The sequence below is a fragment of the Squalius cephalus genome, assembly GCF_949319135.1.
Source record: "Squalius cephalus genome assembly, chromosome: 14".
NCBI classification, from domain to species: domain Eukaryota; kingdom Metazoa; phylum Chordata; class Actinopteri; order Cypriniformes; family Leuciscidae; genus Squalius; species Squalius cephalus.
The window spans coordinates 31,060,630-31,087,813 of record NC_137135.1 but is presented as its reverse complement, the minus strand read 5'-3'; the positions used below and the strand labels follow the sequence as shown (position 1 = coordinate 31,087,813).

At 38.2% G+C, this 27,184-nt stretch overlaps 3 protein-coding genes across 3 annotated transcripts; 2 read left to right on the top strand and 1 right to left on the bottom strand.

The window, feature by feature from the left end:
• Positions 1-1,926: 1,926 nt before the first annotated feature.
• ctsf (cathepsin F) lies at positions 1,927-10,825 on the bottom strand. The gene is made up of 14 exons (XM_079893180.1): positions 10,429-10,825; positions 9,417-9,536; positions 8,997-9,078; positions 8,746-8,804; positions 8,563-8,635; positions 7,657-7,770; positions 7,315-7,463; positions 6,408-6,504; positions 5,572-5,652; positions 5,339-5,458; positions 4,542-4,606; positions 4,155-4,245; positions 3,915-3,973; positions 1,927-2,884 (listed from the first exon to the last, which is right to left on the bottom strand). Exons 1-14 carry the CDS (start codon positions 10,663-10,665, stop codon positions 2,810-2,812), a joined length of 1,422 nt encoding a protein of 473 aa, XP_079749306.1. The 5' UTR covers positions 10,666-10,825; the 3' UTR covers positions 1,927-2,809.
• A 310-nt stretch (positions 10,826-11,135) lies between these two features.
• On the top strand, positions 11,136-15,091 carry trpt1 (tRNA phosphotransferase 1). The gene is made up of 7 exons (XM_079893181.1): positions 11,136-11,429; positions 11,525-11,606; positions 11,836-12,005; positions 14,202-14,379; positions 14,573-14,629; positions 14,730-14,840; positions 14,981-15,091. Exons 1-7 carry the CDS (start codon positions 11,370-11,372, stop codon positions 15,001-15,003), a joined length of 681 nt encoding a protein of 226 aa, XP_079749307.1. The 5' UTR covers positions 11,136-11,369; the 3' UTR covers positions 15,004-15,091.
• Positions 15,092-16,905: 1,814 nt separating this feature from the next.
• On the top strand, positions 16,906-26,331 carry LOC307171506 (uncharacterized protein). Its single transcript, XM_079893179.1, has 2 exons — positions 16,906-17,034; positions 17,350-26,331. The coding sequence occupies exon 2, from the start codon at positions 17,447-17,449 to the stop codon at positions 25,157-25,159; it is 7,713 nt and encodes a 2,570-aa protein (XP_079749305.1). The 5' UTR covers positions 16,906-17,034; positions 17,350-17,446; the 3' UTR covers positions 25,160-26,331.
• The last annotated feature ends 853 nt before the right edge of the window (positions 26,332-27,184 follow it).

Sequence of the window (27,184 nt, the reverse complement as noted above, 5' to 3'; positions counted from 1 at the left end):
ATCCATATGCATTTAGCGGTTTAGTCCAAATTTTCTGAAGAGACTTGATCGCTTTATGAACGGATTTAATTTAGTCTTTTATTCACATATAAACATTGACCAACTGATTGGTCAAACAGAATATCAAACAGGTTCACATGACGTGCGAGAACCAATGAGGTTCATTCTTGTGTTACGCAGCATGTTTGATCTTCTGTTCATGTTTGCTAATGAATGTTTAAATGTGAATAAAAGCCTAAATTCAATCTGTTCATCATATAAAGCGATCAAATCTCTTCAGAAAATTTGGACTAAACCGCTCAATTCATAGATGAGTTTTACGATCTCTTTATGACCTTTTCAAAGTCAAAGTGGTAGTTGCATTGCTGTCTATGGAGGGACAGAAAGCTCTCAGATTTCATCAAAAAGATCGTAATTTGTGTTCCGAAGATGAACAAACGTCTTACAAGTTTGGAACAACATGAGGGTGAGTAATTAATGACTTTTAATTTTTACAATTAATTTGCATCCAACCATCCCTTTAAATCTAAATGCTAGATTTGTGAATATTTATAAATATTAATTTCAGATATGTATCATAAATGTTGACATTTATTAAATCGTGTCGCATGACAGTATTGACATGTGAAAGATATATATATATAAATGATTTATAAAATAGCAACCAAGCCAAAGTAAATGCCTCTGAACACGTGCAAGTTTATACAAAATAATTATTTGATGCATAAACCTTTATGTTTTGTGCCCTGTTTTGTCCCAGTATTCAAGAATCAGTGATTTCTAAGTTTTTAAATAAGTTATGAAATAAGTCTGAAAGAATATTTTTTTTTCTTTTTGTGAAAATGATGTTCACTGCTCCAATTAGTGAACATCTGTCATATTTCATCAGAGTACGAGTCCCCTCATGAGTTCTAGAGGACTGTAAAATGTCACGCTCTCGAATAAATGGATAAACTGCAGCCAGGACTACCTTGTTATACCATGTTTGCACTAATGCCTGTTCTCTGGTGACTGTAAAAAGGATAAGGAAAAAATCATCCGAATGGATGTTGTTTATAATGAACATATTTCATACGAAATACTGATAGTCCATGAAATGTCTTCCCTAAACATGATGGATTTCTTATGGTTCTCAATAACATTGTTCCTTATTGTGACATTATGTCATTCTGTAAGAGATGGCTATCTGTCAAGCTAAGTATAAAAACCTACAAGGGGGATTTTTTTTTTTGGTAAAGTCTATAATATTAAAAATAAAAAAAAATCCCCATTTGTGTAGTTGTGCTGTTAAATGTTTTAGTGTACTAAATCCCTCCCTTGGGGATTGTGTAACTTTTTAAGACAATAAAATAACATGACAATGTTTATAACTGTGTAATCTCTGTTGAGGTCAATGCCATGCTAACATTTTGGTGTCATGTGAATTGCAAAGCTTGAAAGATAATGTTCACATTGAGGTAAACTACCACAAAAAAACCACTAGAGAGCGCTCGACAATCTTCAAAGCATTGACCTTATTCCAACTAACACATGTATGTGATATAAAATAATTCCTGCAAGGTTCAGGGTTGTACATGGTCAAATTAAGAAGTCTGACTTTGGACAGCAATACAAAAAGGTTTTTTTTTTTTTTTTTTTTTGTGCTAATTGTAATCATCTAAGACTCAAATGTGCAACAATTCAAGTTCCACTTTTAACTCTGGTATACTTAATATTTTGTAACACACACTAGCCCAGTGTGTCGAAACAAATCAGAAACCTCTGAGGTTAACTAGTTCTCTTGCTTCATTTCCTGTTGCGATTGCTTTCATCATGGATGTTTTGTACAGTTTAAAATGGCTGAAATTAAGACGAATTTAAGCCTGAATTTTGCTTGATTATTGAACTTACAAAAACATGGCAGTTATGACAGCGTGAAGCACAACGGACACATTTGGGAGTTTATTCAGCAATACAGGTTTGATAATGCATTAGAGATACAGCTGAGAGATTCATCTTTTCTAACACAAAACCTCAAAGAAATCTTTCATTGTGTGTTTGGAAGAAGCATCAGCAACTTTTCCCCATGCATCCAAATATGCTCAAAAATGAGGAAGATGTGGGGGGAGGGAAAAGAGCCACGCTTACATTAACGGAATGATCACAATATACTGTGCAAATTCATAGTGTGCAAAATCTGGTTTCCAAGACTAGTAGCTTAAAAATATTCTGTAAAATGCACTCAGAAGTCTAAAATCCACTGTTGAAAATGGTTAATTGCTAATCTATTCAGCAGGTTTAAAAGTGAACATGACACAAGCTCAATTCAGTGTTTCTGGAATGAAATGAAAAGTTATATAATTAAATACAGAACAACAAAACTAAAGTAAAGCACAAAATATTTAACTAAATTATCTAAAATCGCAACACGTTTTAATATTTGTATCAGTAACATGGTAAACGGTGTGCTGTTATCTTGTCCTTTGCTATTTGGTTATTTGCTGTGTCCGTAACATCACTGCACATGAGGATCTGAGGTAATGTATGTTAAATTCAGCTATTCTGAATGGAATGACTGATGACTAAAGCACATGATCTCAAGAGAAAATACTTCACATTTTTGAGCTACGGAGAATTATGTGCTTATATGGATGAAATATGTTCAGAATGTGTTTTAAACTATTGTGTTCACAGGTCACATGATGACAAACCTCTGTAAAGAATCATCGCATGTTCATAACTGTTTTGAATTTTTTTTGTATCCATGCTCTTGTGTGTGTGTGTGTGTGTGTGTGTGTGTGTGTGTGTGTGTGTGTGTGTGTGTGCGTGTCTAATTCACAACTGCAGATGAGCACATCTTGTTGATTCCACACAGTTTGGATCCTCTGTACAGGTAATAGTAACCCTATAAAAGAAGTATAGGAAAGACTTTAACATTTCTGTAATAATAGACATTACATAGTCTACAGACATACTTATAAGTTATGAGCTGGACCAAATGTTGTCAAGAATTGTTATGTGATGATTTTGGCAGAAAGTCTACATGTATAAGTAATGTAATACTCTAATCATGGCAAATAACACAATTTTTAGATATTTTTCCATTAATAATTTTCTAACAATCAAACTTAGTAAATGTTAAAGTGCCCCTATTATGCTATTTTTTGTATATCCTACAATAGGTTTACATACATCTAGTCAAAAATCACTTTCTCATAATATACACTGCAACATCCCCTCTTTTCTCACAGTGTTTGAAACGGTTTGATAAAGGAATTCGGTCTCTCTAAACCCAACCTTTCTGAAAGTCTGCTCCAGTTGGTCAGATTATCCAGTCTGTTGTGATTGGTCTACATCTTACAGCGCGCGTCAGAAAACCAAACAAAACAAATTTGCTTTCGCAGCTCAGAAAACAGCGTCTTCTCGACATGTCGACAACACGAACCAAACTCTGACCCTCAAACCCTTTAGTTGTAACTGAGACTGGAAAAGTAGACATGGTTCGCGGGCAGCCAATGAAGACCATAGGCTGGAATTATGCAAATGTGTTACAAACCTATGTAGACTGTAATTACTGACGACTCGTTTCAGGCACTTCAGAATCGATTCTTTCTTTAAGGAGACAATAACTTTATTTATCGTGCACTTTGCAGAGCTTTTACATTCACAACCAGCTATGTTACACACTGCATGAAAGGTTATATTCAAAAAAGCATAATAGGGGCACTTTGTAAACATCAGTAATGTTTTTTCCAGCATCAGTCAAGAATGGTCTACAGAGGCCGTGCAGTATTAATTTGAGCATATAATTAATTTTTAGATCTCTGCTATTTTCTTAATAATACATGGCATGTGTGACTGAGATACAAGCAGACATGATTTTATTTGCACATGTGATACTGCACATTCAGGTGATTTTGTTTTTCATACTGTACCTGCTCTCCATAGTCCTCTCCCCAACTGTTCTTGATGGCCCAGAATGGAACGCCATTACCTGCACACAAAAGCAGAAAAACTCTGCATCACTTCGAGCACTACGCGAATGTTGCCTGGTTCTACATAGCTATAAATGTCTATCCAAGGTATTTTGAAATGGTCACTTGCAAAGCCTTGCCGTTAAACGCCTGAAGTTCAGATCTATATCAGTACAAACCATTTAAATCAAAATAACTCACGTTGTCCGTATCCCACAAGCAGCACAGCATGATCAATCATCCAGGGGTTGCAGAAGATTTTTAGAGGATGAGACACTCCCTTTCTATAGAACTAAAGACATCAACAAAATTGTCTAAAAAGGGCAACTTCAGGAAGTAACCAGGTAAAACAGGATTTTGTTTTTGTTGTACCAGACATATATGCTCGAGTCTACATTAGCACCAGAAACGTGTGCTTTTAAAAAACAAAAACAACTGTTTTCTTATCATTTATATCCCTCATTATTACATCCTGTTGTATAGTATGCTGAAGTGTACTACAAATTTAACATTTTATCCAGGCAATATATTTTCATAACACATTTATCCAAGCTTACAGTATAATTTTCCATTGTTCATTTGTGTTACCTGCATGGCAAAAGCATTGAGGGCAGCAGACACCGGACCATTCTCAGCCAGCCAAGCAGCAATAACTACAAGACATGAGAAGAATCAAGACATTTTAGACTAAAAGACAGACTGGAAACACACACTACTACTGTAAATGTTTTGGGGTCAGTAAAAAAAAACAAAAAAAAAACTTGTATTCAGCAAAGATTCAATTGACGTGACTGTAAAGAAATTTATAATGTTACAAAATATTTATTTCAAATAAATGCTGCTCTTTTTAATTCACTGTTTATCAAAGAATCCTGAAAAATATTTGTTTCTACACAAATAAGTAGCGCAACAGTTTTCCACATTTGATGATAAATGTTTCTTGAGCAGCAAATCATCATATTAGAATGATTTCTGAAGGATCATGTGACACTGAAGACTGGAGTAATGATGCTGAAAATTCAGCTTTATACAGTTATATTAAATTGTAAACATATTTTAGCAATATTTCTGTTTTACTGTAATTTATCAAATAAATGCAGCCTTGGTGAGCAACATTAAAAAAAATCTTACCAACCCCACATTTCTGAACAGTGGTGTACTTCCCTTTAAACACTGGGTGTGCTATAAATTTCAATGATGCTGCATATTTACATTTAAGTAAGATTAGCTTATAGCTCATATTTCTTTCCAAATGTTCTGATAAAATACATTTGATATTTTTAATTTCCTGCTTTAATTTCCTCTAGTGCAGGTATTTCCCTCACCAGTGTTGTTGTAATGTTTTTAATTTAATCATGTTTATTATTTTCATCTCTCTCACTCACCGTTTTCATCGTTGGGCAGCTCGACAGAGTTGTTAATGTAGGCGGCCACCTTCCCTGAAGAGAAATCACAACTCTGCTTTTTTCCCGTGTAGCTGTAGTCTGTTTCTGTCTCAAGACCTCCTTTAGGGGTGAAAAAAAAAGAAACCACATTTATTTAGGACATGTTTACTCTTACAGATTCCCTGTAAGTTATTTGCCTTCTCGGGAATGACCTCCGCTCTGTTATTTCTTACCTAGCTTCTCGATGGCTTCATAAGCATTAGACGGCAGCCCACCTCCACATGCCTGGTCCAGCCTATCACAGTCCACTAATTCTGTTATGTAAAGAGGTGAGAGAAAACAAAGGAATTTAAACTCACATTTAGAATAACACTTTTTTCCCCCAGGTTTTATCTCATGTTATGTATGGTGTTTGCTAAGGCAAGGCATTCATCTGGAAGCATTTGTGATATGGACATTGACACCTCAAATCGTACAGATTGTTGAGGAGAGGTTTGCTTTTCCTTATCCACATCACCCTAGCACAATGGTGGAACAAACTTTGTTTGTTTTTGAGGGGGAAAAGCACTACCTTTCAAAAGTTTGGGGTCGGTAAGATATATATATATATTTTTTTTTTTTAAAGAAGTCTTATGCTCACCAAGGCTGCATTTTGATCAAAAATACAGTAAAACAAATTGTGAAATACTATTACAAATCAAAATACCTGTTTTGTATTGTAATATATTTAAAAATGTAATTTATTCCTGTGATCAAAGCTGAATTTCATCATTACTCCAGTCACTTGATCCTTCAGAAATCCTTCTAATTTGCTGCTCAAGAAACACTTCTTACTATTATCAATGTTGAAAACAGTTATGCTGCTTAATACTTTGTGGAAACCGTGAAATTCTTTGAAGAGAAAGTTCAAAAGAACAGCATTTATAATCTTTTGTCATATTGTACTTGTCTTTTTAGTCACTTTTGATCAATTTAATGCATCTTTGCTGAATAAAATAATTAATTTCCTTCAAAACAGAAATCTTACTGACCCCTTTTTGAACAGTAGTGTAGTATAGTATATATTTACCCTGCTCAGAGAGGGAAAGCAGCTCTCCAGTTTTCTTGAACCACTGTCCCTCGATGTTTCCAGTCACAGAAAATGCCCAGCAAGAGCCACACATGCCCTGCAACCGACAGTCAATTAAAACAATTATATAATAAACCTCTTCATTCAAGTTTAACTCTGCAGACATACAAAGCATTCATATTTCGCTGATTCACTCATCATTCATCATATTAATCTTAATTCAATGAACCCTCATCCCATTGTAAAGCACTCTGAGTGTCCTGTAGCATTTAAAAGCGCTATATTAAAAATCAATGCTTTATTCAATTACACCTACTGATTAAAGGGATACTTCACCGATTAGCATTAAGCTTTGTATCAGTAGAAACCCGGTAGTATTTTTGAATGACCGTGCTTCCCTCCCTCATGTCCCTTTGAGACGAGAGATTTCTGTATTGTGTGTCTGGGAAAAAAACCCTCTGATGACGCAAAAATCATAATTTTGCGTCATCGGAGGCTTTTTTGTCCAGAGGCGAGAGACTACAGCCAGTAGTAGGAGCTCGTTCCGCATGTCTTCAACCCGCCCATAGGGGGATCTCACGATAAAACGGCGTCTTTTCAGTTTCAAGTCAACTAGTAGCCTAGTTGTATAATTTCTTCCGATACTGCCCTCTGTAACCGGTAGGCGTGGCTTGGGAGTGGCCTCGTAGGGCAGCGAAGCAAGTGCATTCTGGGAGTTGTTGTCTTTCATCCACATGAGCCAAAAATACATTTTCTGGCTTTTCTCAGTCTAGAAGGCACCAACTTCTAAAATAATTTCACATTTCTACTACATAAATGACCCAATTTAAATACACATTCATCTTTCCAGCGGTGAAATATCCATTTAATTCTAAACGGCTGATGCGAGTTCATCTGGCAGTCATACCTGGTTCTTCACAAAACTGACCGCCCCGTGATCCCTCCAGTCCCAGCTGTCAGGAGCGGCCTTGCTGGACGGGGTCGCTGGCTTCATCTCCTTCTTCAAACTCCACTGACTCAGCATTGGGTTCAGGTACATCATTCTGAACTCATCCTCTACACACATCGATGTGATTAGTACATTATAGAGAGACTTGCACATGTGTGTGTTTTTGGGACAACAGGAATGCACATCTGAATTATTAAAATTTTGACCTCGTCACTCTAAAATTGGCCACTCCTCACTAATTGGTATTTTCCCTATATTTTCCTGAGCAATAAATGATCATCTAAAAATCCATAAACATACCTGTGAGGTCACTGAACTTGGTGACCCCGTACTCAGCTGACCCCTGTTCCAGGGATTGCAGTGTTTGTGCCGTTTTCATATTCTCCTGGAAAATGCGTAAACGCTTCTCTGCCTCTGTGGAGTTTAGTGGACCAGTGGTTAATTAAGTGCTTTTAATTGTGTATATCCAATACAAATAGATATTAACTGACATACTAGTATAGAAAACTTATCAGTTTACATTATGGTATCCATGTGATGGGTATTATAGATTAACATAACTACAAATCACTTTAATATACATTAATATTAACTACAAATCACTTTAATATTACTATTTATGAGTATCTATTTCACTGTAAACTGTAAAGGTGTGACAAATTCATTTTGATCTAAAGTACACTGCCGTTCAAAGGTTTGGGGTCTGTAAGATTTTTGAAAGTCTCTTAGTCTCACCAAGCCTTCATTTATGTGATCAAAAATACAGAAAAAACATTAATATTATGAAATATTATTACAAATTAATATAACTATTTTCTATTGTAATATATTTTATTCTTTTATTCCTGTGATCAAAGCTGAATTCTCAGCATCATTACTCCAGTCTTCAGTGTCACATGATTCTTAAGAAATCATTCTAATATGATGATTTGCGGCTCAATAAATATTTGTTATTAACAATGTTGGAAACAGTTTTGCTGCTTTATATTTTTGGGAAAACCCTGATACATTTTTCAGGATTCTTTGATGAATAGAAAGTTCAAAAGAACAGCATTTATTTGAAATGGAAATCTTTTGTAATATTATAAATGTCTTTACTGTCATTTTTGATCAATTCAATGCATCCTTGCTCAGTAAAATAATTAATTTCTTAAAAAAATAAACTGACCCCAAACTTTTGAATGGAAGTTCATATTTGTGTCTTACCTTCTTGGGAGCTGTATGTTCGGTTGTATGTGATTATAAAGTTTTTAAACTGGGTCAAAAGCTCCACAGTTTCCTGAAAACGGCAAACAAAACAAAAAAGTAATGCATCACGAAAAGCTCACAAAATGTTTAATTAACTGTTGCAAATATTTTCTGGCATATTTGAAGTGTACATTGCATTACCTTCATGGGTTTGCCATGGGTTAGGGGTACAGATGCAACCTTTTTGAGCTCCTTGGAAACTAAGACATACACCATATCAAAGTAACTACAAATGCATGTTGGGTAGAAAACCATTAAAAGTGGATGTATGATAAAAATAACTTTAATTCCTGTCTTAAAACATAATAATGAGTATGCATGTCTGTTTTACACCACAGCAGTATATCATGAGATGATTTGGACAGATCTGCCATCTGTCCCAGGCTACTGACCCGCAGGCTCGCATTTCTGTTTAAGCAGGGTGGATTTACTTTCCCAGGGAATGTCCCAAACCTCAAACAAACAAACCTCCGTCTGTGGAGAGACAGAGAATGGGTGTGATTTAGGAGAGAGAATGTGTATAGTAAATTTACAATGGGCAAGTTCAACTTCTGCCAAAGTGGTGCTGTTTTGCTAATTGTTTTAGTATTTGAATGAACAAAAGCATGGGGTCATCATACTGGATTTGTGCTACTGAATGGAATTGCACATTTTGTACATTAAATAAAATTCGCATGCATGCTAATAATAAACACACACAAAAAAATCCCACCTTAAATGGTTCATGCAGTGCATTTTGACTATTAAGAGTTTGCCATTACAGACTCTGAGTAGTGACGTTTTATATGGATTAAGGATTAGTGTTTGCTAACCTTCTGTTTGTGGGGCTCTGGGAAAAATTCACAGGTGTCCACAGCGCTCAGCTCTAGGGATTTCTTACACTGAGTGCTTCCAATCTCTACCATAATACTGTACCGTATACCTTTCACCAGCTGTGGAAGACAGAACAGAAATTAAAGACACAAATCACTCTTTTTGAATAAGGGAATAACTATGACTCTATCATATCAAACTTCTATAAAGAAATTTTGGTAGCACTTCTGATTTGTTAACATTCATTTACTAACAATGTGTAATATATTTTTACAGCAACTTTTGTTATTGTTAGTTACTACTAATGTCCATGTTAGTTTACAGTGTTAACAGATACAATTTCTGATGATAAAAATGTAGTAGTAAATGTTGAGATTAACGTAAGATAGATAAATGCATAAGTACTGTTCATTCTTTGCTCATGTTAACCAATGCATTTACCGAAATCTTAATACATTGGTTACATATTTCAATAAAGATTATATATTTACTTGATAACGATTACTTTTTAATAATAATTTATGTAACTAAATACATACATTGGTTACACACAACAATTATATAACAAACTGCAAGTATTTGTGGTATTTATACAACAGTGGGCTTTAAACGACCTTTAAATATACCGTCCTACAAACATTGGTAAATGTCCATAAGTGCGCAGCTTTCCTTTTATCTACTGTAATAAACTGCTGCGCAAAAGGCGCGCAGTGTTGTGCTGCTTAAATCCGCTCAACACTGTTATGTATGAGGCCTCTGCGCACGCTCTGCGCTTGTTTACGTCTAATCACATGAATGCAGTAAAAATAACTCCTTATAATAAACTTCATGTCCAGTATCGGAATAACGAATAGTCGTCATAAATGAAACATGAACCATAATAATACGAACAATTATTATATTCTGTCTACAGTTATATTGTATGCAGAATTAATGGTTTTGAATCCGTTAAAAACATTGTATATATTAGAAATTTCAAACGGATGATTTTTAATTTTACGTTAACGTTACCTGTTTGCTGGCCGACAGGATTTTGCTAACACGGCGTATATGCATCGCGTTGGAGCCCATATTATATCGTTCCTCGGCAAATTTGACTGCTTTCATAACCCCCGGGTCAGACTCCGACAGACGGACCGGGGACCCCGGAGCTCCGATAACCGGGCGATCCGGGCCATCTTCTATACCCAGAACCAAAGCGACCAGCACGCAGCAGGCGATTACGGGGTAACCGCGGATAAAGGACATGTTGACGAGCTCTCGGAACAGAAAGCTGCGGCGTAAGATCAGGCTTTTGTTTTGAGAATGAGATCGTAAGCCCGCAGTGTTTTGTTGCTCCACACGTCAGTTCAGTTTGCGCCCCGCACAAAGATGGAGGATTGATGATGTGATGCCCCTCTCTGTGTCTGGGCGGGGCATGTTTCTTTAAAAGCTGAATAATAATAATAATAATAATAATAAAAATAATAATAATAAATTGTTTGCTTGTGATTATAATAAGACGACAACTATTGGTAACAAAAGAAACATTTATTTTTTTCCAAGATGGTGGGAGGTAACGGTGGTATTTCCAACAAATAATATATTTTTTTAATTTAATCTATATTTAAATAATGTTTTATCGATTATTCACTCTTCAAAAAACATTAAAATCAGTGCAGTCACTCCCACTAGACGGCGTAGAATACATAAAACTCAGGAAATATAAAACATTCTTTACTGACCCCTGTTGGTCAATGGATGGATGCTTCCATAATCCAAATTAATGGCTGCTTCCATTACCGAAACGAGAAGTTCAGCAACGCAAGCTTATAGAAAGGAGTTTAAAAAATAGTTTTCGTACAGGTAAATAATCCAAGAAGAATTAACGTTATACGAAACAAATGTAACTGCAGTAGCCCATATATCTTATATCTGTATTTGTGAATGACAATACCACAACAAGTGAAAAAATGGATTGTCAACCTCGAGGGAGAAGAGGAAGAGGAGGGCGAGGAAACCGAAATGAAGAGGTGGGGGGAGAAACGATCATTCATGCGTTATGTATTACGCCATTATGTCTGTGCACTGTAATGAATTTGTTATTTCTGTTTTATGCGTATTTCAGAGCAGAGATGTGCGCCTGTCTAAATCTCTAACTTATGTATTACGCCATGGTGCCAATAAGATGGGTTTTCAGATGAACTCGGGTGAGAAGTGATATCCACAAACTATATGATTCTCAACACTCCGTCTGCTTACAAAATTGTTATTTAGGTATTGTGTGGAATGAAGTTCTTGTGGAGGATGATTCCTGTTCATATTGGACTAGACAGCAAATTATTCATTCACTTAGCACATTTTTTGGATTCAGTTTTGTATTTATTTTTTTATCATCTCTGTTGTCTGTCTGTAATTCTTATGTGACCTTGTCCTCAGATGGCTTTGTATTTGTGGAGGAACTTCTCGCACATCAGCAGTTCCGGTCATATTCAGTGGAGGATGTGGAGCGAGTGGTGGCCACCGATGACAAACAGCGATTCAAGCTTTGCAACCACACTGAGGATGGTCGTCTTCAGATACGAGCCAATCAGGGTCACTCAGTGCAAGTCAGTGTAGTTCAGAAGTCACGTAAAGTCTACAGTCTTAATTTAAGATTTAAAGTAGGTTTAAAGTAGTCAAGTAAGTAGACATCAGAAAATGGGTACACTGGTCACAAAGGCATGGACATGGTCAGCAACAATAATGTACAATTGGTACTAAAGGGCCTAAAGTGTGCCAATAAAATATCCCCCCACACCATAGGGTTTATGCCCAACATTACATGAACAAACAGGTCTCTGTCGGAGAAAGTGTTAACGGCAGTACTTCTGACTGCTATATCTATGGACTTTTAAGGTAATCAGCTAACCTAGCTAGTTGTTTTTATTGTTTCTGTTTGATTTAAGTAATTAAATGTTAGTGAGAAGAAAAAATGTTGCTCGCTCTTTTGAAGGTATCTTGAGTATATATTTGTTCCTGTTTTACAGAATACAGAAGTTTGTTGCACATAACCCCCATTACACCAGCCTGAACCGTTGATGCAAGGCAGGATGAATCCATGCTTTTCATGTTGTTTACGCCAAATTCTGACCCTGCCATCTGAATGTCACAGCAGAAATTCAGACTCATCAGACCAGGCAATGTTTTTCCAATATTCTATTGTCCACTTTTAGTGAGCCCGTGTGAATTGCCTCAGTTTGCTGTTCTTAGTTGACAGGAGTGGCACTGGTGTGTCGTCTGCAGCTGTTGTTCATCTGCTTCAAGGTACGACAGTCGTCAAGATCTCAAGATACGACTTGAGATGCTCTTCTGCAGACCTCGGTTGTAACGAGTGGTTATTTGAGTTACTGTTGCCTTTCTATCAGCTTGAACCAGTCTGGCCATTCTCCTCTGATCTCTGGCATCAACCAGGCATTTTCACCCACAGAACTGCTGCTCACTGGATATTTTTCAACCCTAGAGATGGTTGTGTGTGAAAATCCCAGTGGATCAGCAGTTTCTGAAATACTCATACCAGCCCGTCTGGCACCAACAACATGTTCAAAGTCACTTAAATTACATTTCTTCCCCATTCTGATGCTCAGTTTGAACTTCAGCGGATCGTCTTGACCATGTCTACATGCCTAAATGCATTGAGCTGCTGCCATGTGATTAGCTGATTAGATATTTGCATTAACAAGCAGTTGAACAGGTGTACCTATTCAGGTTTATATATATATATATAATTCGTGATATACAGTACAGGCCAAACGTTTGGAAACATTACTATTTTTAATGTTTTTGAAAGAAGTTTCTTCTGCTCATCAAGCCTGCATTTATTTGATCAAAATATATTATTACAATTTAAAATAATTGGTTTTCAATTATTCATTTATTGATCATTTATTGATTCATTTATTAATCATTTATTTCTGTGATGCAAAGCTGAATTTTCAGGATCATTACTCCAGTCTTCAGTGTCACATGTGACATCCAGTCTATCACATGATCCTTTAGAAATCATTCTAATATTCTGATTTATTATGAGTGTTGGAAACAGTTCTGCTGCCTAATATATTTGATGAATAAAAGGTTAAAAAGAACTGCATTTATTCAAAAAATATAAATATTCTTTTCTATCACTTTTTATCAATTTAACACATCCTTGCTGAATAAAAGTATTGCTTTATTTCAAAAAAAGAAAGAAAAAAAATTACTGACCAGTACTGTATATTGTTGTTACAAAAGATTTCTATTTTTAAAAAAATTGCTGCTTTTTTTTTTTTTTTTTTTTTTTTACTTTTTATTCATCAAAGTATCCTAAAAAAGTATCACAGGTTATGAAAAAATATTAAGCAGCAGAACTGTTTCCAACTTTGATAATGAATCATAGAATGATTTCTAAAGGATCGTGTGATAGACTGGAGTAATGATCCTGAAAATTCAGCTTTGCATCACAGAAATAAATGCTAATTTAAAGTATAATAAATTGAAAACCAATTATTTTAAATTGTAATAATATATCACAATATTACATTTTTTTCTGTATTTTTGATCAAATAAATGCAGGCTTGATGAGCAGAAGAAACTTCTTTCAAAAACATTAAAAATAGTAATGTTTCCAAACTTTTGGCCTGTACTGTACTAATCTAGTTTATACACTGAAGAGTGTCAAATAAATAAATGTAATGTAAATCTTACAGATTCTTTAAATTTAAAAAGCATGATGCAAATTGTGTGATTTATGTATTCATTTAACTTATCCTAGAATGTGTCTCTTCAAGGTTAAAGATCTAGAGTTGAGAAAGGTTGCACTTGATGATCCGGACTATCCAAGAGAAGCTGTTCATGGCTCATACATGAAACACTGGCCCTCTATACGCAGTCAGGGCCTCAGCAGAATGACCAGAACTCACATACACCTGGCACCTGGGCTACCTGGAGAGGGCGAAGTCATCAGTGGTGAGTGACATGCATTAGATTATTTTCTAGAGATCTATATTTCATGTGAGTATGTTTGTAGGCATGCATTCATGCACAACAGATTAGGATGGCAGAAAGCAGTCCAGACCAAGATGTGTTTACAGAAGCATGCTCTACACCTTATATGTAATTCAGGTCATTTACAGTTCATTGACCTCTTTTCTGTTTATAGGTATGAGACAGAGTTGTGAGTTGGCTGTGTATATTGATGTTGCGAAAGCTATGTCAGGTATTAAGAAATCATTTTTAAAACCAGTATGAAGTTAATATACATTTAAGAATTTATGCAGAAGTCCTAATGATCTCTCTCCCCTCTGGTTGGTCTTCAGATGGGATTGAGTTTTTCTGGTCCGAGAACGGTGTGCTGTTGACCCCCGGAGATGCTACTGGGTTTTTAGCACCACGCTATTTCTCTCGAGTGCAAAGACTAAAACCCTCACGTGAGTCACTTTCACAGCCAGATCATAAACTTACTTCATTTTCTTTCCATGTACTGTAATTAAATAAAAATGCATTTGATATTTTACAGTGCATTTTGGTGATAATTTGATTTTAAGAGCTTTTTCTTTTTTTCTTACAGCTTGTGAAATTGAACTACATTAGCTGTTGGAGAAGATCTCTTTCTGACTATAAAACCAAAAATTGGAGATGTTCATTCGACCTATCTAAATAAAAACAACAAAATGTTTCATTTGCACAATCAGGCTACATTATTTATTATCAGGGTTGATTAGACCCCAGAATCAATAGAAATAAGACTGGATTCTGATAAAATGAACAACACCCACAGGTGACTTTGGAAAGGATTCATGGGAAGACATGTACATGTTGGTCTTTTTATTTGTGACTTTTACCTCTTGTAAAACTGCTGTGCAGTTGAACAATGGTTAGCGAATAATTATGCTCTGTTAGATTGAGTCATGATGTTTATGCAGGAAATTAACAAATAAGGGAATAGTGTTGGTGTAGTGTTAGAATTAATTCATTGAAATATGCTATTTATTACGTATTTTTAGTTTAGTTTTTTTTTTTTTTTTTTTTTTTCAGGTGTCTTGTAATCCAGGGCAAGGACAAAATTTTAGCTTTAGAATTTCAGAAAGTCTGCAGCATATCTGATATCACGCATATCTGAGTGTGATGTTTTGCATACAAATTGTCAAGTGACATCCTAAGCCTGTTTTATTTGTGGGGCAGTTCCCCCCCCCCCCCCCCCCCCCTCACTGCATATTTGTCAAAAAATAGAATATCTAAATACACTGACCTCAAGATAGAGATGTGTCATGTTACTGCAGGGGGATTTCTGCAATCATATTTATGTACATTGCGCTAGACAGAGACCGATAACAGGCAAAGATGTTTTTTATTAAATGCTTTTGTGTTGTCTTATTAAAATACTACAGTTTTACTACACTACAGTCATGCTGGCTTTCAGTTGACTTTTCAGACACAACTACTAGAAATTGCTGCTTAGCGAAACTATTTCTATTCTAACCAAGTTTTGTAAAAGCTCACAACCATTCAGTCAAAGATATTAAATATCAGGTGTCTTCATGAGATGCAAGTCTCTAGCTTTAATTCATGGTCATTGAGAATTGTGTTTTGACTGTCCATCAGATGATCAAAGACCTATTCTTGGTATTGTCAATCTGCTTCTATCAGTAGTGTTGTGTGAACACTAAATCCCTGCATTGCAGAAGTCCTCAGCATTCTTTCACCATAAGGTGGTGGACTAGTTTATAACCACATGAAACAAATGTACTTTGATGCTCTGAACAATAGGCACAAAAAGTGGAAAGGAGAAGATAGCTTATGTCACAAGTTCAAGTGGTCAACTAGGTTAAATCACTGATGTTTAATTAATTTTTTTTTACTTGTAAATAATTCTGAATTGACAACATTTTTAAGCTCAAAGCAATTATTTATGCTGTATTTCTCTTTTATAAGGCTCTTTAGATGAAAGTGTCTGCTAAACAAATATATGTAAATGTATGGACGAGTTTTCAAGAGCTGGATGTTGCAATCTAATACTACAGAAAGTTCAGTTGGTGTATATTTTGTAAAGTTGCCATTTTCTGTCCTCTGTGTGTCTCTAGGCAGCCTCTCAAAGCAAAGTTTCCCCTAATAGAAGAGGTCTAAAATTAGTGAGCCTCTATGACTGTCTTGGCCTAGTGTGTCAGATTCCTTTCACAGACTCTATCTATTCCATCGCAGCACCTGCTCCTAGCTGTAACACCCTATTAAGCTTGGCAGAGATATGCACCTATGTCCAAGCATGATTAAAAAAGCTTCAGGTCAGGTTCGTGTCCTTTTTCTGTGTATGCTTGTGCCTCTTTTAAAAAAAAAAAAAGTGGTGTCAATTAATGTTTGAAATAACCAGGCTCCGTGAGCTCAGACATGGCTAAGGGTGCAGCAGTCGTAGCATATTTTTTTTGGGCTTAGCTTGAGGGGCTGGACATATCTGTGCACTGAGTGGCCTGTTACGATGAAGGGTCAGTTTGGCACTCGGAAAACTGGATCCCCCTGTTGGAGCCTCATTCACAGCTCATGGTACAGTGCATAACTGTCCCCTGTAGATGTTCTCTGGAGGGACTGTTCCATTCAAACTCGCCATGTGGACAGAAAACACCAGAAAAGGCAAGTATCATATCTGATTACTTTTATGTGAACTTTGATATCTGTTGTTACATGTTTCACCTTACAAAGTTACTGTATATATTTTTGCATCAGTTTGCATGAGGTATGTTTGTGAGTAGTTATAAGAGTAATCCTCTAATCTGATTAGTAATACTGTTTACTATTATTAAGCAGACTTTTGTATGTGCAAAGTAACTATAATTTGCTCTCAGAAGATGAACTTGGTATGTAAAGCTACTAGAAAACATTTTGTCATGAGAATTATATTCTCTTTACAGTAACAAGTTTTCGTGACTGTTTCTTTTGATGTTTCAGGTCTGAAAACATTCAACAACTGCTGAATGACCAGTTCAGGCATTTATAAATGGCTCAAGTGTGACAACCCAATGCCTGTGCTATCTGAAGTGAAGAGATGGAGCGCTGGGTTTTAGAGGGAGAAAGCTACTCTTTCCTTCGCAGTGCTCCACAAACGTTCAACCTGCAGAGTCGTGAAGGGCCAAATCGCGTGGAGATTTTTGACATCACTTCAATCCCCAACCATCATAATGCTATATCTGAAACAACCTGCCTATGTGACATTTTTGGGGATGACGGCGACTCGCCATCACTTTCCAGTAGCCCAGCCTCTGTGACATTTGTCAGAAGAGAAGTGGATCAGCCTTTTCCAACAGATGATGCCAATGACTCTTCAGGATCTTATCACACTGCCAATGGATCTGACATAAGCGACAACATTGAAGTCACTTACAACACACCTTCTCCAAAAAATATATTGGATTTTTCCACATCGGAGACCAGGGAATCACATCCACATTCAGGTGAATCAAACATCTTATCTGATTCTAAAAATGGACTTAACCCACTTGATTACACACCACCTGCAACCAAAGTGAATGTTAATGACCTTTCACATACTGGGAACATTTGGAAAGAACCTCAAGTGTCAGCGAGCGCTGCCCCAGTGAATGAAAAGAAATGTACAAATGCTTCTGAACCACAGGACATGGATTCAACACAATCTATAAATCAGATTATTCCAGAAAAGGATCTTTCTAATCCTACATCTTGCCCTTCAGAGAAAGAACCTGCCACTTTTGAGCAAGAAGAATTTATTACAGCACCTCGACATACAAGTACAAGCCCATTTTTAGATAAACAAGACTGCATACCTATATTTGAGTCTACTAACTGTGAACCCTTGGCAGAATATCCACTTGAACAAAATAATGTGGTGTCTTCTGAGAGCAAAGAAAATATGAACTATCATAGTCCACAAGAGGAAAACGTTCTCCTTGCACAAAGGATGATTATCAGTGCCTCTGCGTCAGAACTGTCAAACACTTCTCCAACAGACTGCCGTCCTATTCAGGAAATGTCTACTTCACCTGCAAACAGAGATATTAATATCCTACCCATACCCAGTGTCATGCCAGAGCCCAGATTAAACTCAGTCTCCCCTGTAAGCAGGGAAATTAGCTCCACACCTGCATCCACAGGTAGATCTTCACCTGAGCTGCTGAATTTGTGCTCAACTCAAGTGGGGAACACATCAGAGTTTCCAGACTTGGAAGACACTTATGGTTCATCTTTTTCAGTATCTACATCTACCAGTGATATTGTGGAAATGGATTCCCTATCTGTGTCTGCAATTTCCACTGAAACAAGAGGACAGGTGTGCTCATCCATAGATGGCAGAGAAAGTCTGGAATCACCAGAGATCAATGAAACCTGCTCTTCTCCTGATCACTCAGCACCTGCTTACTCACCAGAACCAGTAATATTTCACTCACATGTGGGTTACACTATCAGCCCATCACCTACAAATGAGAGAATAATTTCTTCAACTGAACCTGAAGCCTCACCATCCTCCCCTGTAAGCACAAAGATTGACTACAGAGATATATCCTCATCTCCTGATCACCCAGAACCAGCTAACATTCACTCATCTCTGGGTTACACTATCAGCCCATCACCTACAAATGAGAGAATAATTTCTTCAACTGAACCTGAAGCCTCACCATCTTCCCCTGCAAGCACAAAGATTGACTACAGAGATATATCCTCATCTCCTGATCACCCAGAACCAGCTAACATTCACTCATCTCTGGGTTACACTATCAGCCCATCACCTACAAATGAGAGAATTTCTTCAACTGAACCTGAAGCCTCACCATCCTCCCCTGTAAGCACAAAGATTGACTACAGAGATATATCCTCATCTCCTGATCACCCAGAACCAGCTAACATTCACTCATCTCTGGGTTACACCATCAGCCCATCACCTACAAATGAGAGAATAATTTCTTCAACTGAACCTGAAGCGTTACCATCCTCCCTTTTAAGCACAATGATTGACTACAGAGATATCTGCTCCTCTCCTGATAACTCTGAACCAGTAAACATTCACTCTTCTCTGGGTTACACCAGCAGTCCATCACCTACAAATGAGAGAATAATTACTTCAACTGAACCTGAAGTGTTACCATCCTCCCCTGTAAGCACAAGGATTGACTACAGAGATATCTGCTCCTCTCCTGATAACTCTGAACCAGTAAACATTCACTCTTCTCTGGGTTACACCAGCAGTCCATCACCTACAAATGAGAAAGGGGTTTATTCAACTGAAACTGAAGCCTCAACATCTTCCCCCTGCTGTCACGTTGATAACTACTCCTCTTCTGATCACTCCGTTTCAGCTCACTCATCAGAACCGATGGGTTATACCATCAGCCAGTCACCTACAAATGAGAGAATGGTTTATTCAACAGAACCTGATGACCTGCCATCCTCCCCTGCCATCAATGAAAATGACTACAGAGCAACACCAACATGCAGTAGAGATTCCACGCCTGCGTTAAGGAGCATTTCCCCAACCCCTTCACTAGAATTGAGATCAGTCACCTGCTCACCCGAAATCAAAACAATATCTTATAGTGTTCTGCCACACAATACAAAATCCCCTGTGATTGGAGGCATCACGTATAACGTTTCACCAAATGAAGATTTAACACAATCACCTGTGGTAGAGACAACTGTCTCTGGCAAATCTTCTGAAACTTCCAACTCTCTTTTTGGAAATGACACCTCTGTCTCACCTACCTCAAGAAACTTTTTGTCAACACCAGAGAGTAGATCAAGGCCCTCATCAACTGCATCAGACCATACCAGAGACACAGCACTATCCCCTCATCTCCAAACCGAGCCTTCCATCCCTCTTGAAAAAGCAGAAAATCTGCCTTTACCCATAATCTTTAAGGAAATGAATTCTCAATCTCCTAACCCAATAGACAGTGATCATTTTAATGACGTTGCTGACACGGAGACCTTCAAAAGCAGTTCATCTGTCCCAGATGAATGTGCAGGCGGTGGACCACAAATTCTTAGCCAAATGCAGATCTTGCAAGATTCACCATCTAAACCTTCAGGTTTTGAATCGTCCACAGTAAAAATGGAGCAAAATCAGGAAATTGTCACTGACAACACAACAGATTTAACTGTCTGTGGAACACCTGCCTCTCTGAGTCCATGGGCTTCATCTGTGCCAATGCCAGTGACATCTGTAGAAAAGAAACAATGCCATATTGAGGTTTGTGATAGCAACAAGGGAACAGAAATGTTGGAAAATGATTGCCCAAGCAGTGACAAGAGGCAAAGCCAAGTGCCTGTAGCATTAAGAGAAAGTCCAGGGGTTATCAGTAGGGACAGTGGTGGTAAATTTGACAGGCAGCCATGCAGGAAAAAGGAGGAGAGTGGAAAGAGGGAGGGAGAGGGGGAGGAGACTATGAGAGATAGTAGTTACAGAGGGCAACAGGTTGAGCTGTCATTCAGTGCCAGGAATAGAAAAGGGCCTGCAGGCCACAGCCCAGCACTCTCAAGTCGAGACCCAAAGTCGGGAATTCCAGCTCGCTGTTATTTTGAGTCGCACCCAACAACTCTGCAGCAACAGAGTCCGCTCAGAGCTCAGGGCTCACAACAAGAGAACAAGGGTGGTGCCAGGAGGCTCAAGTCAACTGGTAAACACAGCAGTGCAGGCTTTCTTTCTACTGAGTATACTGGTGAGAACTCCAGCATGGGAAGTGAGTTAGATGAAGCAGATAATGAAGTAAAATGGTTTACAGATCTGGCCTTCAGAAGTCTGTCTAGCCCTCAGGTGGATTATTTGGATGTGTACAATTCAAGCCACAGGTCATCAACAAATGTTTCTCAGCAATCAACCGTAGACAGCCCTGGTGCTGTTACATGGATGACCTACGCAGACTTGCGTGGCTCAGCGTTACATGAAAACGATGGCTCATCTATTCTACCCCGTGACAGCCTGGACCCAAACAAACACTTTGAAATGGGGAGTTTTGAGTGTGTGGATGTTGCTTTAGAGAGCAAGGAAGAGTCCAGTAGAGGAAAGAGAACAGTACCTAAAAGGCAGATACAGCTGTTAAGGCGGAACACAGATGAAACAAAACATAAAGGGAACTCTGAAAATGTTTTGAATTCACCCTCAACAAGTAGGCACTCACAAAACAACCTTGTTCGTCAACATAGCACACCAGCTTTTGTGCAAGAGGAGTTTTCCAAGGAGGTACCAGATTCACCACAAAATTACAGGAAAAGGACATTGCAGAAGTCTGTGTCTTTAGATGATGGCTCCCCTAAGACACAAATGGCATCTTGCATTATCAAGAGCGTGTTGTCAAAGAAAATGCAAGATGCGCAAAAAGACTCACCAAAAAGTGCAGACTCAAGTTCATCTGGAGATAAAAACAAACGTCCTGATATCAGCCCCAGCTCTTTTGATGATGTACCAAGTGACATGGAGAGGCATAGTTTAAGCTCTAGCCAGCAATCTGAATGTACTTTTTTATCTAAAGATGTTGCTGTTGAAGGGGAGAGATTTTCACATCGTCAGCTGAAAAAGTGTGCCCCAAAAGTTCCTCCAAAACCATTCTTAAGACCTGCGTTCTTTAACACTGGGGAAGCTCAGGTTGCTGGCAACATTACAAGGGAAGAAAAAAAGCCTATAGTGGCCCTTACATCAGTTGAAGACAAAATACATGTGAAACAAAACAGCAAGAGTAACGGGAAGGAGGGAGGAGGGGGCAACCTTGGAGAAAAGTACAATGGTGACTCAGCAAATGCTAGTGTCAGAAACACAAGTCCTGCTGTTGCCACTCCAGCAATAAGCATGCAGAGCAAAATGACAAGCAGAGAGACAAAGCGCCAGACGACACCAGAAAACCAGGAACAACTGGCTGGAAAGAGTGTATTTATGTCAAAAACTCCAGAAATAACTTTGAAACCTTCCTCTAACAAAGGGAAAATGACATCTTCTCTGAAAGTGTCTCTATCCCCTGACATGGAACATTCCAGAGAAATGTCTGAATCTCAGTCAATGGAGAATGCTGCAGAAGATATGAGCACCAAATCTAGTCAAAAAGTCATAGAGACAGAAGAAGATGATGAAATCAACAAAAAATCTATTATACATAAAGTTAGGGATGTGAGGAAGTTAGTAAAAAACACATACAACCTCTCTTTCAAACCGTCAAATTCAACTTCTATTGAAGACACAGTCATTCAAGAGAAAAGAGAGCAGCCGCCACAAACTACTCCAGCCTTACACATTGAATGTAAAGCCATCAGTTGGAAGGACAAACAAACATCGGGTAGCAAAACAATCCACTGTCAAGTTGAAAAACAGCCTGTTGACATATCAAAAATATCACAGCCATTAGTGGGCATAGATACAAGAGGAGATGCTGACATCCCTAAAATAACACCCAAAGCTTCTTTGCCAAAGACAGAGTCACCACGAAAAGAATCAGATTCTCACTCTACAATCATAAATGGATTACCTGAATCAGATAGTATCACTAAGAGGTCTTATACTCACTTTGATCAGAGTACTAAAATGCCGCCTAGACCTCCTAGTAAGGAGCGGGAAATTTCTGCATTAGTGGTTCTGCCGGATGGTACATCCAAATCAAAGACCGTTGATCTTACAATCCCTGATTCAACTCAAATGGAAGCTTCAAGCAACAGTCACTCTGTATCCATGCTACTGAAAGAGAAAGGGATGCAGGCTGATATTGGAGTGTGTGATGTTCTTACAGAAGGTGCAAGTGCTACAGCTAAACATGTTAACAGGCTTGAGGTACCTGTACAGGCCTGTTTATCAGAAGGATTTTCTAGTGAAGCACAAGTAAGGGCAGAAAATACAGCATTGCCTTGCAGTCCAACAGCTCTTGTCAACAATTCTTCAAGGACATCCCGACAAAGTGAAAGTCCCAAGGAATCTTGGGAATCATCAAAGGAACAAGAAAAGAAGAAAATAACTGCCACCACAACTATGACACAAAATCCAACTTATCTAGCAACATCTGACAAGCCAGAGGTGAGGTCTTTTTCAAGTAGTACAAAAAATAATGCCACACCAGTGAATGCATCGAAAGAGATTGAGTTACCAATACAAGTGAGGTCAATATCGACTGATAGGCTTAAGTCATTTGTACCACAAAAACCCAGCTTTAAACAGTCATTTGCAGAAATTAGGTCAGTGTCAAGTGATACACCAAAAGCAGATGCTCAAGCATCATCTGTTATTAAGCATCAAACCAGATTAAGTAGTGAGTCGAATAAAAATGAAACACCAACCGTGATACACAAGGATCAACCAAACGATGCTTCAGCAAGAGATACAAAAAGACTGACTGAATCAAGCAGCAAACCACCACCCATCCCAGTCACAACAACTCCTAGTACTGTGCAGAAATCCACCACAATGACACTGGCCAGTCTGGATCAACAGCAATCTTCTGCTTTCTTTCAAACTACCAGCACTTGCCAGCAGCAGGCCCCATCATTCAGTCAAGACCATTCAGTGTTAGATAGTTCCTTTGCTTCTAACTCATCAGGAGCACAAGCCCTTGGCCACACACAATCTGTGACAAGAGCATCATCTAATAATCGTTTTCACGCAGATGACTATCTTTTCTATGCTTCAGATGATCCCCCCAGCTATGATGAGCGAGAGAGTTTCAGCCCGCTACGGCTGTCAGACTTGCCCCCACAAAGGCCATGCAGGTATCAACCAACCACTAAGCAATCTCCATGCTCCTGCACGCTAAGTTCCCACTCACATCAAGGACATCCCCACCACAGTCCACAGGAACGGGTACCAGCAGCCTCTCGGTCTCCAGGCCAAGTCCTTACCTGTCCGGGAGCTCCTCCACAAGCTCAAGTTCGTCCTCAACAGTGCAGACCAGATTCTCTACCTGTCTCCAATACCACAATACCCCATGGCTCAGCTTTGATTCAGCCTCTACACAACCCACGAGCCTGTCCTGTTTCAAATTCACAGTCCTACTGTGATGACCAACCATCAACTTCTGGGCTGCTTTCAGACAGACGCCCAGCTAATCATCCTTCACCTCAATCGGCAGCTTCTGCTCCCTATCATGAGTACTCTCATTCAGCTAATATGTCTACTCTGGATCCCAGGCCTCAGTTGTTTAATCCCCAAGATTTACCACCATCTTTTGCTCATGATTACACAAATGAAGGCCCGGGTGGAGCCAGTGTATTGTATCCAGAGAATGCAAGTGGGCTCAGCTGTGGCCAAGGTCCCCGTCGTGTTCTTCTTGATCCTGAGACTGGAAAATACTTCTACATTGAGGTACCAATGCAGCCACTCAGAAAAATGCTGTTTGATCCTGAATTGGGCCAGTATGTGGAAGTTCTCATACCGCAGCAGGCAATGTCCCACTCAGGCCTGTATCCACCAGCTGCACCACCCTACTCCTCTTTGCACAGTCCGGGGTTGTTTGCACCACAGTACCTACCTTATGCAATGCCTTCTTACCCAGCAATCCCAGGCAGTGCCCAACAAGTTCGCCATCCGGAGCCGCCTCCTGTCCCCACCACGCTTCACCAGACTTCCTTAAGGTATGGAAGCCCTGCGAGCCAGATGCCAAAAAATGAACCCAAAGGCCACTCATCGCTGGATCAAAGCTATCTTGAGAGCATGTATTACATCCCCACTGGGATGAATGCAAGCCCAAATTTAACCCCTTCAGACTGCTACCACAAGGCACCTTCAAGCATGCCTCCTTCAGGGGGAAGAAGAGCATGAAACAACAGTAGATACATGGTCTGTTTACATTTGGAATCTGTTCTAGTCAGCAGCGTTTTTAATTTAAGCTGTATTTTAAAAGTCAACAGTTGTAAGACAGTATTAATGTTGTTTATGCTCGTTTTATTGAAACAATTTCTGTAAAACACAATGTTAACTGCTCAAAAAGACCCAAAACAGCTTTGCTGTTGTTTTTCTGTTTGCTGTTTTCCTGACATTTATGGTTGTCGTTCTCCTCATGGTTGTCATTATCTGATATTATTTCACTGTATTATTTGTACAGTATCTAAGTCCTAGACCTTTCTTGCAAAGGCCAAGCTTATGCAATGGTAGGCCTTATCTTTCAATAGCTTTCATGATTCAATCAATGCCTTCTTTGAAAACCCTTAATAGTTTATTTCTGAAGGGATTTGTTGTTACAGCTATAGTAATGTGTGTGGCATTTCACTTCTAAGTTAAGTGATATTTAACAAATACAAGTGACATAACTTGTAATTGCTTTGTGCGAAGCCTTTCATGTGCACTGGGATGTGCAAGTAAATCCTGTACATTTGGGTGGATGAGCAAGATCCACCAGGTCATTGGTATTAAAATCACATATTTTCTATCATCAGAGGATTGCCATTTACTATTTTTTACACATGTATACTCCCCATTAAAGATAACTGTCTGCAAAATCCATGTCTCAGATTTTTCTCATTAAATGATGTTGTTAACTGCCACATTTGACCTATTTGAGTAAGAGTAAAGCTAAAAGCTATAGTGTCCTTTAACTTCTAAATTACTGAAACATTATTATGCCAGAGGTAAAAGAAGTTTCCAAGTTTGGGAGAACCACACTTGCCAGCCACGACACGCACAATAGAAGATGACTCACCTTGAGTTTAGGGCTACTGCTGGGCTATTGTTTTTATCTCAGGATGACATCTAGTGGACAAGGTCAAACATTCGTGTCCATCATTATGCTTTCTTTCAAGAATGTTAATCATGTGTATAATTTGATGTGTTTTTTGTAAGAGAAAGTTGAAACAAATATTGTCATGCTATAACCATTCCAAAAATCAATCAAAATTCAGATAAATGCAGATGTGTAGGCTATAAATAATATTTCTTTAAAAAAATACATTTCCATTACCTCTGGGATAATTTTGTCAGCTGAATAAAACAAGAAGAACATGTGTTGACTTTGGTGATTTATTCTGGGTGTTTCTTTTATTTGGGTGTTCAACATGGCTGATGTGACATAATGGACCACCATGGTCTTAGCTGTGACGTTTTGTGAAAATGTTTCCACTTATTTGAGCGAACAGTTCAGTCTTCTCCCTTCTCTCAAACTGCAGCCGCACCCATAAATGACTGCATTTGATTTCCTGACCTGTCTGATCATACTGTAAGAAAGGCTGATGGAAGTGTCTGTGTGTGGGCAGACAGCTTTGTGGGGGAGCGGGCCTTAACCCTGTTTGTAGGGTGTTTGAAAACAAAGACATTCAAGTCTGTCTATGACTTCATTCAGGATCCTCTGAGCAGACAGCCAAGGGGAGTAGAGTGGAAATAAAAACAAAAGTGTCTTTACCATAAATGTGTCCTTATGTGCTGACTGGTGAGTCAACTGAAGAACTAATAAATGCAACCACTTAAATATACAAATACTTTACATTATGTTAGGGCTAATGTCATCCAGCTGGCCAATCATTATCTTTGTGTGTGTGTGTGTGTGTGTGTGTGTGTGTGTGAGAGAGAGAGAGAGATTTACGGTTTATTGACCGTAAATAAAGGTTAGGCAAAATTCAGAATTAAAGAATTGGTTCCATTTCAAAACATGAATTGAAATTTGGCCAAATTCCATAACGAAGTGGAACTTATTGAATTACAATTCAGAGAAATTCAACAGGGAATGGGAAATGACGTGTTTTTTCATCCTGGTCTATACATTTATAGAATATTACGGAGCCTGGCACATGACCTGCAGAAAAAAATAAAATAAAAATAAAATGTGCACACTAATTTCCTTTTTCACATATTGTG

Bases quoted from the DNA above. Each gene is read 5' to 3' on its own strand.
- LOC307171506 (XM_079893179.1), top strand. From the start codon at position 17,447: ATGGAGCGCTGGGTTTTAGAGGGAGAAAGCTACTCTTTCCTTCGCAGT.
- trpt1 (XM_079893181.1), top strand. From the start codon at position 11,370: ATGGATTGTCAACCTCGAGGGAGAAGAGGAAGAGGAGGGCGAGGAAAC. The intron at 11,607-11,835 runs GTGAGAAGTGAT...CCTTGTCCTCAG, and splicing joins GGGTTTTCAGATGAACTCGG to ATGGCTTTGTATTTGTGGAG. The intron at 14,630-14,729 runs GTATTAAGAAAT...GTTGGTCTTCAG, and splicing joins TGTTGCGAAAGCTATGTCAG to ATGGGATTGAGTTTTTCTGG.
- ctsf (XM_079893180.1), bottom strand. From the start codon at position 10,665: ATGTCCTTTATCCGCGGTTACCCCGTAATCGCCTGCTGCGTGCTGGTC. The intron at 8,805-8,996 runs GTCAGTAGCCTG...TGTATGTCTTAG, and splicing joins ACAGAAATGCGAGCCTGCGG to TTTCCAAGGAGCTCAAAAAG. The intron at 6,505-7,314 runs GTATGACTGCCA...TGTCGGTTGCAG, and splicing joins TCAGTTTTGTGAAGAACCAG to GGCATGTGTGGCTCTTGCTG.